This window comes from Ambystoma mexicanum, chromosome 4p, assembly GCF_040938575.1.
Source record: "Ambystoma mexicanum isolate Mex_15411 chromosome 4p, UKY_AmexF1_1, whole genome shotgun sequence".
Classification (NCBI taxonomy): Eukaryota; Metazoa; Chordata; class Amphibia; order Caudata; family Ambystomatidae; genus Ambystoma; species Ambystoma mexicanum.
The window spans coordinates 455,573,663-455,587,153 of record NC_090927.1 but is presented as its reverse complement, the minus strand read 5'-3'; the positions used below and the strand labels follow the sequence as shown (position 1 = coordinate 455,587,153).

At 46.3% G+C, this 13,491-nt stretch overlaps 1 protein-coding gene across 1 annotated transcript in view; it reads right to left on the bottom strand.

The window, feature by feature from the left end:
* NOL10 (nucleolar protein 10) overlaps nucleotides 1-13,491 on the bottom strand; it is an 856,295-nt gene that overhangs the window by 512,035 nt on the left and 330,769 nt on the right. The window contains exon 10 of the mRNA XM_069605973.1: nucleotides 10,899-10,977. Coding sequence (XP_069462074.1) covers nucleotides 10,899-10,977 — 79 coding nt within the window. The remainder of the gene's footprint in view (nucleotides 1-10,898; nucleotides 10,978-13,491) is intronic.

The following is a 13,491-nucleotide window of genomic DNA, read 5'->3' as shown; positions in this document are numbered from 1 at the left end:
CTGCAACTGAAGCCTATCTCACCCTGCCTACAGCTGGCACGTACACCACTAGGGTCCCTCTACTGCCTCTGAGTGAACTCATGCTATGCAATAAGGGAATGACTGGATAAGAAAAGGGTTCTGCCTTGAAAAGAGTAATGTGTGCAAAAGTTACTTGTAAAGGAAGTTGCTTGCTAACTGTAACTCAGAGTGCACAGTTAGAAAAGTTCTTACTTAACTTGAATGTGTGTTGCACTATTCTGAAAAGTATATATAAGATTTAAGTTACTCACCTGTGAATTGGTTGTACCACTTTCCCAAAAGTAATGCTGTTGGTTTCACTTTCTATTCCTGTTAGGATAAATGTATGAGTGTCCCCAATTGGGTCTTGAATCCCCTGACTTGCTGTTAGCATGTACAGAATAAGTCTGCCTATGGTTATGCTTCCCTTTAAGTTGCTGAAAGCCCCTTTAAAAAGTATATAGGTTTTACCTACCCTGTGTTAACTGTATGCCATCCTAAAACAAGTTAAAGAGTTATTGTTTATCTCAATCTTTGTTCCACTGACCTTAAAAAGTAACTAAAAGAATATTAGGTCTTACCTGCCTACAATAGCTGTGTGCCATTCCTGAAAAGTGTTTGTTTAGGTCTGTCTGGTGCAAACAAAATGAGTGTAAAGAGTTCTTGCTTATCTTAGCCTGTGTTCCACTGAACTGAAACGCAGCTGTAATTGTATATTACACACAAATGGTCTCACTCACCTAGTATAACTGTGTGTGAACACAAAGGTAGTAGAGGTATATACTGTTGCTTGAATCTGTGTTCCACTATTCAGAAAATAATATTTGAAAGTTGGTTGACTATGATTTCCTTGTTGAGTGCCACTACGTAACTGACAGGGTCTACTACCCTTGTATTACTGAAAGTAATCAGAAAGTAATCTATGGTCTTACCCCCCCTAGAATACTGCTAGCTGTTCTAAATAAGGTATGTGCTTTGATCTGTGAATTTAAAGCATAGTGTGTTTTTATTATGTGTTTATATGCTTTATGATAGTACTTACACAAGAATCTCTTGGTCTGCTTGCATATAAAAGAAACCGTTTATTTTTGCAATACATAGTGTGTTAGTTTTTCATTGGACCATTTGTATAACAATTTCATTTGTACGGATTCTACAGCCCTCTCTCCCTCCTACGATAAGCCTGGTTGCTCTGTCTATGCTACCCTGAACTCAGGCGGTACAGCCTTATACTAAGAGTGGAGTCCTGTACTGCCTCAGCTGAATGGTGTTACTAAGACATTAGTTGGACTTCAGAAAAACTGTCCTAACACCGATGGAAGCACGTTGTTGAATTCCCGCAGGCAGCAGGAGCAAACAAAAGCAGAGGAATGCGAAGCGAAAGCCAACCGGCTAACGGGACGCATGCCCAGCCAGCAAATGGCAAGGAAAGACGCGAGGAACACCCAAGCTGCCCAGTAAGCCCAGAGAAAGCAAAAGGGGTACCAGAGCGCCTGAGGGTGAATGCCACGTCAAGTTTACAGCACGAGAGAGCCAATATGAAGCTAGTAAAGAGGACCCAATATTTGAAAAGTGAAGTAGAAACGAATACGAACTTTGTCAAGAAAGGGCATTCGCCCAATTTCTGAGAAATAATTTTGTGGATGAAAAAGTGAGCAAGGAAAGGAAAAGCCCTGGCATGCTAATGAAGCAGGCACACAGTGAGTCTGGGACTCGCACAGGAAAGGAGTCAGAAGAGAAGTGAAGCGATATCCTAGAAAGAGAATAAATCAGGAGTGAAAAGAGAAGTGAAATAATATCCTGGCAGAGAAGTAAACCAGGAGTGAGAAGAGAAGTGAACTAAGTGACAAAGGAATGCAGAAGGACCCATACCCCTTTTTTAAGGGTCAATAGGAAAGTTGGGAAAACCCCAGTAGGAAAGTGTACATGGGATAGAAAGTGGAACAGTGAAAGGAGAAGGGAAGAACCATACCCCTTATTAAGTTAATTAAGATACAAAGGATAAGAAATTGAATATTCAAAAGAACTGCGCACAGAAAGAAAACTCAAGGAAGGCTCAACCCCCCGTGAGTAAAGTTTCAAAGGATCAATAAGAGACTCACCCAAGGGAAGAAGGAAAGAAGGAATTAAAGGAAAATATAATTTTCCTTGAATATTGTGAACTAGAGGTCTTCCTCAAAACCACAAAAACATAAGTGGAAAACCCCAAGGGACAAAACTTTACCCTTGCAACTGTGAAGCAGAACATTGAGAAAGGAGCCAAAGTGCAGTGGAGGAGCACTCCTTTTTCTTTTTTGTTTGCAGAACTGTAGAACATTATAGACCTTTACCCAGAAGTAGTGAGTAGAGGGTAAAGAGACCAGAAGAAACAGAGGCAGGGAAGACCCCTTTCTCTAGCAGAACTTTATTTCTTTTCTGTTTTCGAACCTTGGAACTTAATGTAAAAAACCTTGGAGAAAAGCTACAAAAGTGTAGTTTACCAGAACCCCTTGTGCACCTTATATCAGGTTTAGAGTGTAAGGGTCAGTTTAGGAATTTTGGAAAGAGGACACTTGTTTAACATTCTGACAGACGTTCCTTAGTTTTGTTGAGGTAGGGAAACCCTTCAGACTTGGGAGTTATCCAATCCCCCCTTATTATTTTGAGAAAAAAAGTATTTATTCATACCAGATCTAAATACTATGTCCGAGTCTTACTCTTGATCCCTTAGATATGTCATACATTTTCATGCGCCTACTGTCCACAAACCAATGGTTTATTAGAGAGATTCAATACAACTCTAAAAAGCACGACTGGAGCACTGGAGGAGTCCCAGGGAAGGAAGTGGGACCTTCTGCTACCATGCTTACCTTTTGCCTACAGAGAGGAGCCGGGAGAAGTGGTTTGGTTTAGCCCCTTTGAGCTTCTTTTTGGTCAACTTTTGGTCAACCTATCTAGGGTACCTTAGCCATAATGATGGAATGGTGGGAAGCCCGCACTGAATGCAGAGGACTATGTGCTATGAACAAGGAAAAGGATGGTCCTTGTGATGACCCCGGACCAGAAGCTGAAGGCTGGACAAGCACTGGTGAAACACTTAGGACCAGAAAGCTTCTCTTGTTCATTTTATCCAAGGCCAAGAAATCCTGATCATGAACCCTTTAAGGCCAAGAGCTTTACAGAATAAATGGACAGGTCCTTAACAGATAGCTAAAATACTAGGCGAGTTGAACCTTTTAGTGGACTTTGGAAGGCCTAACAAGTCTCCTAAAGCTTTTAATGTGAATGGATTGAATGCTTTCACCCCAAGAGTTGACATGGGAACACTCCTTCTGGTTTAAGATGGGGAGGAAGAGGAATATGAATCCCTCCCTGATCTGTTCCAAGGCAGCCCTTAGGAAGGCTCCATTGAGGCTGTCAAGTTGCCTCCTCAATTGAATCTGCAACAGCAAGGGGAGGTGCGAAGTTTGCTTGGGCAATTTGCCCCTTGCTTTCACTAACTCCACTGACACTAAGGGCCTAATTCACAGAAGCGTTTTATAATGGCAAAATCCCATTGGAAATGCTCTGTGAATAAGGGCCGTAGACACAACCTTGCTTGACTCCTGTTCACACCGGGGTCGAGGTCAATCCTGTGCCATTCATTCCTACTTGTCCCGTCGTGCCCTCATGGAGTCCCCTCAAAATGTCCAACAGCCAGCCTTCATAATATGTATACCTGCCTGTTGCCTCCTGCATTGTTCCGGATCTCGCTCCGTTTACCTTGCATACCTCATTTAGCCCCCGTACCTTTGGGTGAGGCCTTCCCTTATGCACCCTTCATACTGTGTTTGGTTGCCCATGTATCCTGACCTTCTGCAATTTCCTAACTCTTCTACTTCTCTAGCTATGCCGCATTACCTACTTGTGTCTGCAGCTTCTCTACTCTCCGCCCTCAGTTTCTATTTCTTTATTTATCTTCACCCCCCTGTTCAGTTTTTCACCTTTATCTGTATACCTGTTGCATCCCAGCTTGCCTGTGACATGTTTTCCCCAATGCCAGCCAATTACCTGCTTGTCCCAATTGCTGTCTGCATGTCTGAAGTAGCCCCTCATTCCATGAGGTGTGGCTTTTCCAGTCTGCGCTCAATTATCTGCTTGTCTTAACTGCATTTCTGTGTTCTTTAATGCAACCTACCTATTGTTCCTGCACTTATCTTAACTTGTGTTTTTTTGAAACTCTCTCCTCATCCTTCTTGCACTCCCCTCTGTCCCCACTATGTTCCAGCACTTGCACATTCCAAATCGTCTCACAATCTAGTCAGAATGTTTTGTTTGTTCCTCCCTCCTCCCCCACCTCCTCCCTCTGCCCTGTTCTCATGCTATAGCACTTGCACATTCCAAATGTTTCAAGACCTTTGAAGAACGTGTTTATTTGTATCCCTGCCTTCTCCCCTCCCCTTCCCCCTTGTCTTGATGCACCTCAAAACACATTTTTGCTGAAAAGTGCACATTGCAAATGACCAATAAATAAAAATAAATATAAATGACTTTTCCATGCCTACACTAAAGCTGGCTTCATTCGTATGAAGCTTAGCTTCATGGATACACAACTTACAAAAACAAACAGAAAAAAGTATGTTTCGATGAGGAAATGAGTACCATTCAGGAAATGAGAAACATTCACTCCCATCTGACGGACACAGCGTTACTTGCCGGTATTGCATGCATGGCAGGAAAGGAATCAAAGCACACAAATCTAGTGAAGACGCCGGGACAGCCAGAGAAGAGCGTTAAAACCCAGAAGGTTAGGCAGGTATGCCTGCAACTGTCTTCACTTCTGGACAAGTTCTGTGTAACTCCAGCCCCTGCATTTCTGTACACCCCTGACTGCTTCCATTATGCAAACCTTACTTGTTCTGTGCCACCACCCTCCCATTCTATAAACCTCCCTGACTTCTCCCATTCTCTTCCGAATCTCCAAAGAAAAAGAAAATGTCTACCTTGAGCAAACACAGACTCCACAGCCAATCAAATCATAGTGACATCACTAATACAGTGCACAGCCAATCAAGTACTGCTTACATCAAAACACATTGGAACAAGACCCGCAAGTAAGTATATGGGGATTTTCAGAGACATTTTGAAACAAAACCTACTATAAACAGTAACTTGTTTATTTTAAATAAAACATAATTAAAAATATAGTACATAAGTTAAAAGCTCTAGTACATATTTAAGGCATCAAACAAGTCAAATAACTTTTTTTAAACATTAACATTTGGTGGCCGCCATTTTGGAAGTAAAAATACACAATACAAATGCAGGCAAAGAGTGCAAAAGAGGTGTGGCTTGGAGTGGAAATGGGCGGGAATGGGTGGATCACAGATTTGACTTGGAAATGGGTGTGAAATGGGTGGACCCATAGTCAATCAACATGGATCCCTTCTCACACATCATCTGCATTGAAAAGCATTACTGACCGTTATTCAAAGCCCCTATTTGATGCTCTTATGGCAAAGCTCTTATCTTAATAAAAATAGTTTCAGCTTAAAGGTAGTGCTTTCAGCGTCACCCAATATCCAAAACTAAAAAGGAGACAATGGCAATGCAACGAGGCTCTGCTTTGCCAAACGACACTGACTGTATTAGGCAATAAAAGAAGCCCTCCGGGTGTTGGTGAAAACACAATAGCAAATGTTTAGAACATAGGAAAAAAGCAAACATCCAACAAATGTAATGTCTTTTTCCCTGCAAATCATTTAACCATTATGCATGGGATAATGTACCCCCTATAATATATTATAAGGCTATTGCTACGTCAATTAAGAGTTTTGTGACCAAGTAGAGGGACAAGGCTGAAGGACGAGTTCCTTTAAGAGGCCACAGAACTCCTTTCATTTTTTTCCCCCTGGAAGCGAGCGGTTGAGTGCTTTTTCTCTGGCGCTCCGCAAAAGCTGGCATTAAATTCCTTGGGATTTCTGCTTTTGCTGCGTTTCCCGCCGTCTTGCGACTGATCTGGCTTCCCTTCCTGGTCCTCCTCCCGCCCCCCCTCACCACCCATCTCCCCAATTGGGCACCTGCCCTACTTCTTGGACTCCAAAAGGGCAGCCCCTCTGCCCGTTGCATCCCCTTCCGGCAAAGGACCCAGAGGCCAAGGACAACTCCAGTTGGTGTCTGCAGGTGTCCACCATGGCAGGCCTGCAGCCGGAATTCTGCTGCTACTCCCCAGATACGTTGAATGTGGACATTTGTATTGCATTGTGTTTAACAACTGAGCCTCCCCACTCTCCCTCTAGGAAAGTTGAATCTGGGTGTTTTGCATTCGGGTAACTGTGGCACGGTTACTGGGTCTCTTTAGGCTCCCTCCCACCTTAGACCCCCCCCTGCAAGGAGTGCAGTTCACTGTTGCACGTTACTTGTTCTCCCCCCTGTGTCTTCCTTTCTTGTCACCCTAGCCTCCTCCATTCCACTGCACATCCTGAGCTGTGTCACAGAGCTGTGCATCTCTCTCCCTTCCCTCAGTCCCATCTCCTACCTCCTATCTCCTATCTCCTACCTCCTTCACACACGCTATGGTGCTCTCCGTCCCTCTCATCTTCTCTAACTGTTACTCTATCTCCTATCCTATCCCCCTCACTAGATCCAGTAGGAAGAAGCTCAAAAGTGATGTCCTGGTCTCCAACCCAGGCATCCCCATCGCTGATACTTACACCAGCGCTTCCTCCAGACAGACCCTTACCAACATCCTCTTTGTCGTTCTCTCTCCAGGCCTATGGACCCCCCATATGGCCTCTGTGCTGACACTTTTCCTCCCCTCCCATTAATGGTTGACACTTGATAGGTCGTCCTGGCCCCCTTCCACTCCGACCATCATTAATATCCATCTGTATGACATGGTCTTGGTCCAGGGCCCTCAGCCCAATCTCCTTTTCGATAAATGTTTCCTGCGTCTTATCAACTTCCTTCCTCCTCCCGAGTCTCCTACCTAAACGCCTCTGGCTCCTCCGCCACCTCCCTCTTCTGCCTGCTCTCTGCCTACTCTGCCATCTCCTTCCTCCTTTGCCCTCTCTCGGACCCTTCTACCACCTCTGCAGGACATACCTCTTGCCTGTCCCCTTCAACGGAAGTCTTTTAAATGTGGCAATCTGCTCCACATCACTATTCTCAACTCTCGCTCTGCTGTCAAAAACGCCTCTGACATCTGCCGAATCCTCAAAGAACTTGATCTGGATGTCCTCAGGCTCTGTCATGAGTTTTGACACTCTCCTCCCTGATGGTTACAAGATCCTCTCCGAACCAAGAACCAACCGTCCAAAAAGTGGCGTAGCTCTGATCTTTCCAGAGTGTATCCCTGCGCAAGCATATTCCTCCTTTGTATGCCTGGTGTGCAGGCTCTCCATCTCTCATGGCCTCTCTTACTGTGGCCACCATCTACAGGCCACATGGCCAGGTTGCCCTCTTTCTTCTCCTCTCCTCTCCTCTCCTCTCCTCCCCCTCAGGCCCGACTCACTCTGCCGGACCCCGCAGATGTTCTCATCTCCCCTGACATTCCCCTCTCACCACTCCTCTCTCCTGGCCTGACCATTTTCTTCTCTCTTCCGACTGGACACTCTCTGTGCCCCAGGTGAAGCCAACCCCAGCACTGCCACCCACCTTCTCGGCCATCCGGCCCATGAAGCATGTCTCAGTGGAGGCTTTTGCCGCATTTTTCTCCCGTCCTCCTATGCCTACGGCTGACTTACACTCTTAACACAGCCCTCTCCAACCTGCATCTCCCCATCACTAACACTCTTGATGTCCTTACCCCTGTCATGAGGATCCGTTTTTAGCCAAAGTGCAACTCTTGGTAGGACTGACCTCGCCACCCTTTAACGCAAGTGCAGGACGGCGGAAAGTAAGTGGAAGGGAGGGTATCATGCGCATCCTCTGACAAACTGGCCTGACACCTGCTCCAAAGGCAATACAGACTCTCTGACCTGTCGAAGAAGAGACCCTACATCCAAGCCTGCATCGCTGCAGCCTCAAACAACACGGCCAAACTCTCAAAATCTGCAAGCAGATGGCCAATCCTGCTGCAGTCTCCACCTCCCCTGTTCCCTCCCAGGTTCTCTACTCGGCACTAGCCTCTCACTTCACCACTAAATCTCAGGTCTTCCTCTCTCTCTCTCTTCCTCCCTCTCTCGGCCCCTCTGCAGCCACCTCTACCTCTCCACCTCCGTTCTCCTCTTTACCCATGTTCACTCCTCACAATGTTTCTAGAGAAGTCTGCTCTATGAAAGAATCACCCAAGCAGGTGCTCCTCTGCTCCTCCAGAACCATCAAGGACCACATCGACGCCCTCTTGGCCGACTTCTGCAACCACTCTTGCCACAGCACTCACTTGTCACCCCCTTCTGAAGAAGCCTTCTGCCGATCCATCCTCTCCGGCAAACTACCACCCGATCTCCATCACTCCTTTCCTGGGAAAACTTCTGGAAAAACTGGCCATCTCCCAGCTTACTCTTCACACTGAATCTGTTGGTTTTCTCCATGACCACCAGTCTGGCTTTAGAGAAGCCAGAAGCATGGAAACTGCTCTCCTGAACACCTCTCAAATATCGACTCTAGCCTTCCTTCTGTCTTCATCCTCCTCGATCTTTCCTCTGCTTTCAACAGGTTCAACCACGCCATCCTGATCAATCGTCTCCATGACAACCTGGGCATCACGGATCAGGCGCCAGCGTGGTCGACTTCCTTCCTCTCCAATCGACCCTCCAAGGTCCAACTGGGGTCCTTTATCTCCACCACCTCTCTCTACACATATAGTGTTCCCCAGGGCTCTTACCTCTCACCCTGGCTCTTCAACCAATTCTTGGCACATCTGGCTCATCTCTACCTGCTCTCCTAACTTCTAGTGTTATGCAGATGACACTCCGCTCTCATTCAGGCTACCCTCAGCCTCCTCTCCTCTCCTCTCCACTCCTCTCTCGCTCAATCCGGATTGTCCATCCACGATTCAGGAACAGTGTGCCTCTAACAATCTATCTGAATGCCACTAAGACTGAGATCCTTCTCATTGGGACCCCTGCTCTCGCTTTCCCCCCTTTCACTCTGGCTGCCCTCCTTGGGCCCTCTACCTGTGCCTTCCTGCAAGGCAAAAAAACTCTTCGACTCCACCCGCTCCTGCTCTCCTCATATCACGGCCATATCTAACAAGTCCCACTACCAGCTGCACCTCTTCAGAAGTATTCTCCCTTTTTTGCACTTTACCCCAGAAGCTCACTGTCTCCAGAGCTCCGATTCTCTCTAGGCTAGACTATTGCAACAGCCTCTTTCTAAATCTGCCTGCCTCTTCTCTTTGGCTTCAGCAACTAATCCAGAACATGACTGCGAGACTTGTCCTTGGCCTTAAGCCGAGGGATCATATCTCTCCAGCACTAAAAGCTATCCACTGGCTCCCAGTGGCTGCAAGGATCAAGTTCAAGACCCTATGCATTGCGCACAACGCTTTCTGGGGCCGGGCATCACACTACATCCAACTCTCTTTTCATAAACACTTTCCTTCTCGAGCACACCGCTCTTCCACCTCAAACTCTCTGTGGGTCAGATGCTTCTCCAGGCTGAGGGCAGGGGTAGATCTCCAGGGAGCCTCCCTGCCTCTCTCATACTTGAGCAGTCTCTCTCTGCTGAAGAGAGAGTGAGAGAGTAGAGACTCTCTCCCCTCACCCCCAAAGACAAGGATACTTTTCAAGGCCAAGGTCAAAGACAATCTTCATGGCAGAAGGCATGGGCGATGAGAGATGCTGAGCTAATTGGGTGGGGAGGTAGCGCCATGCCCCATCCATCTCCTTGCACCTGGGTCTGGGCTTACGTGCTAAGTGCACCGAATGGTCCAGACCTGGCACAAACATGCCAACCAATTGTAGTAGTCCATATAACGAAGGACCTTATAGTTTGAAATCCATATTGTTTGAAAACCAAATGAGAAACTGTATCTAATGTTTCTGAAGATGACATGTTTTAGAGGTAGGCATATGTTGTCCACCTGACAGTGGGCAGCCAATCACAATGCTAGTCCATATAGAAAAGTATACTTAGATGTTCCCCTTAGCCAATCCTGACCCTTGATAGGTTTTTTATCATTGCCACGTAGAATGACATCACCTCTGGCGTATACTTGATATAAAAACTATGATTAGTGTGAAGATCGCTGAGAGAAATTGAGCATACGTCCATTGATGTTCTTTGTAACTCAGCGTTTTAGATAATTGTTAATGAAACAGTACTTTGCCATCTTACTGAGTTGGTTTGATTATTTGGACTCTGAATGTATCTGTGTGATCTCATCCATTACATATGCATGTTCCTAAAGGGCCCCAAGCTCAAATGACTTATCCTATTAAGGTTGCTTGCAAAATCCTTTTTATGTATGGTAGGGAGGGATTTTATTCCTGATAATACATGGCCACAACTGTTATTGCTGTTAATACAGCCTCTCGATTCCATGTCATTTTAACGAATTACATAACTTCAATGTAATTTTACTTTGTTGCTATTACTTTACTACCACCCCACGCCAAACCCTTCCCGACTCCCCTACAAATACATATAAAATTCTAAGTATTTTGGAAGTAATATCCACAAAGTAAATTACATCGAAGTAATTTACTTTGTGGAAACAGGAGACTGCTCGTCTCTTAAAATAATGAGAGATCTTCCATTTGCTGATCCATACAATAAATATAGAATTTGTTTGGATTTAAAAAAGCAAAAATGCAGCTAAAATGTATTGAAAAAACGTTCATTTTGTCGTTAAAATAAATAACATTAAGATTCTTGCCCACATGAGTTAAACTCCAGTAGTGCACAAATTAAACTTGTATACAGATACTGCAGGCTGCCAAGTATTATTACAAGAATTCTAAATTATTAAACAAGTGCAACATCCAGAAAATCACCTGTCCAGTTGAAGTTCCAACAGCCAAATGCAAACCTCCGTTAAACTTGAGCGCTGAAATGGATGGTAAACCTTCAATCCTGCAAATAACATGTTTAGTATTAGAACATGTACAGAAAGACAATTTCAGTGTGTTGATGCTCAGTTTTCAAAGAGTAGAACAAGTTACTTACCATATCTGGTAATGTTCTTTCGATGGGATGTTCCTCCGACGTATTCCACATCTATGACAGGTAATGTCCACAGCTTTGCTGCTTTTGAACATTTTCAGCAGAGGGCGTCCTGCGTCGAACCGTTGTCCGTCGAGGGTCGACATCACCGGATGTTATATATAGGACGCTAGGACGCAGGGCGCCCGTAGCCACAGTTGTAGTTTTTCCCAGAACGTGTGGCACCAATCTCCTGCCAGTATGCCAGATAGCCTTGTGGAAACGTAAGCTGCAATCGAATTCAGTAGAGGGGCAAGCTGGGAGGGCGATGTGGAATACGTCGGAGGAACATCCCATCGAAAGAACGTTACCAGATATGGTAAATAACTTGGTTCTTCGAGGGGATTGTGTCCTCCGACGTATTCCACATCTATGACAGACTCCCAAAGCAGTACCAACTTATGGAGGTGGAAAAAGAATTTACAATTTTAGAATGCCCAATCAAATGGCTGAATAGAGGACTGCCTTACCAAAGGCCAAATCCTGCCCATGGATGGAGTCCAAGGAATAGTGTCTCACAAAAGTATGGACAGAGGCCCATGTGGCTGCTTCGTAAATATTGCGAATAGGAACGCCCCTCTGTAGAGCAGTGGAGGCAGCCACACCCCTAGTAGAATGAGCCCGTAAGCCTACTGGAGGGTCCTTTACCGGCAAACGGTAACACTCAGATCGCCAAAATGATCCATCTGGACAAGGTCTGCTTGGAAACAGCCTGCCCCAGTCGCCTTCTAGCATAACCAACAAAGAGCTGATCGTCCACTCTGACCCGGGACATCCGTGAGAGATAGAAACTCAAAGCTCTCCCAGGATCCAACCTATGGAGCCTCTCCTCTTCCTTACCAGAATGTGGAGGAGGATAAAATGCCAGAAGAATCACCTTCTGGCTCAAATGGAATTTCGACACAAACTTTGGAAGAAAAGAAGGCGCCACCCGCATGACAACCCTGTCCTTATGGAAAACAGTAATGGGTGGCTTGGCGGAAAGTGCCTGCAACTCACTCACTCTGCGTGCGGAAGTAACCGCAACTCAAAACATAGTTTTAAAGGAAAACAGTCGCAACGGACAAGAATATAAGGGCTCAAACGGAGCTCCCATTAGGAACTTCAAAACCAAATTCAAATCCCATCCCGGCACCTGGAAAGGCGACGGTGGAAACAGATTAGTTAGCCCTTCTAGAAACTGGGAAATCAAAGGAATCTTAAAATAAGAACATTCCTCAGACGAGCGCTTAAATATGGACAGCGCCGCCAGGTAGCCCTTAATGGTACCAACTTGCAGACCCTTGTGGGCTAAAGAAAGCAAAAAAGACAAAACCAAAGGAATGGAACATTGGAAAGGATCCACTTTCTGTACCCTGCACCAGTCACAGAACTTTCCCAAATGGCAACGGTACAGGGATTTAGTTGCGGGCCTTCCGGCCGAAAGCCACACCTCCATCAAGTTTTCGGGGAGGTCCCAATCCTTATACCTCAACTTTTCAGATACCAAGCATGAAGGCTGAGAGACTTGACCTCGGGATGGAGAACCCAACCACCCTCCCGTTAGAGGAGATCGTCTCGGTAGGGAAGACGGCGTGGAGGGCAGATTGACATGTCTAGAAGGTCCGGGTACCACGCTCTCCTGGCCCATGCCAGAGAAATGAGGATCATTCAGGAACCGAACCTCTGTAACCTCCGCAACACTTGCGGAATGACGGGGACTGGAGGAAACGCGTACAGCAGTGGGAAGGACCACTCCACTACGAATGGATCCCCTAATGCTCCTCTTGGGGGAAATTCCCACGAGCAGAATCTCTCGCACTTCCGGTTGACTCTGGTGGCGAAGATATCCACTTGTGGGGTTTCCCAAAGGGGGAAGATCTCCAAAAGAACTTCCTGAGCCAGCTCCCACTCGTGAGAGACTGTGCTCTGCCTGCTCAGAGCGTCCGCCGCTGCATTTTCGTCTCCGGCCAGATGAACTGCCGAGATCGAAATTACCTGGTGGATGGCCCAGAACCAGAGCTGCATCGCCTCCCTGCACAACAGGAGTGACCCTGCCCACCCCCCCCCCTTTTTGTTCAGGTAGTGCATGGCCACTGTATTGTCCATCATAATCAGGACATTCTTCCCCCGCACAGACGGCAGAAAAGCTTTCAGGGCTAGCCTGACGGCCCTCAGCTCTAACAGATTGATGTGGAGTCTGGACTCCGACGGAGACCAACGTCCGCTGGCTGTCAACTCGTTGGCATGAGCGCCCCAACCTGTGAGGGATGCTTCCGTCATTATCGTCACCTCCTGGCCATGGTTGCCAAAATGGTGCTCCGTTCATCAGATTGCCTTCGTCGGCCCACCATAGAAGATCCTGTGCAACCGAGGTCGGAATCTGAACGGGATCCGACATCCTGC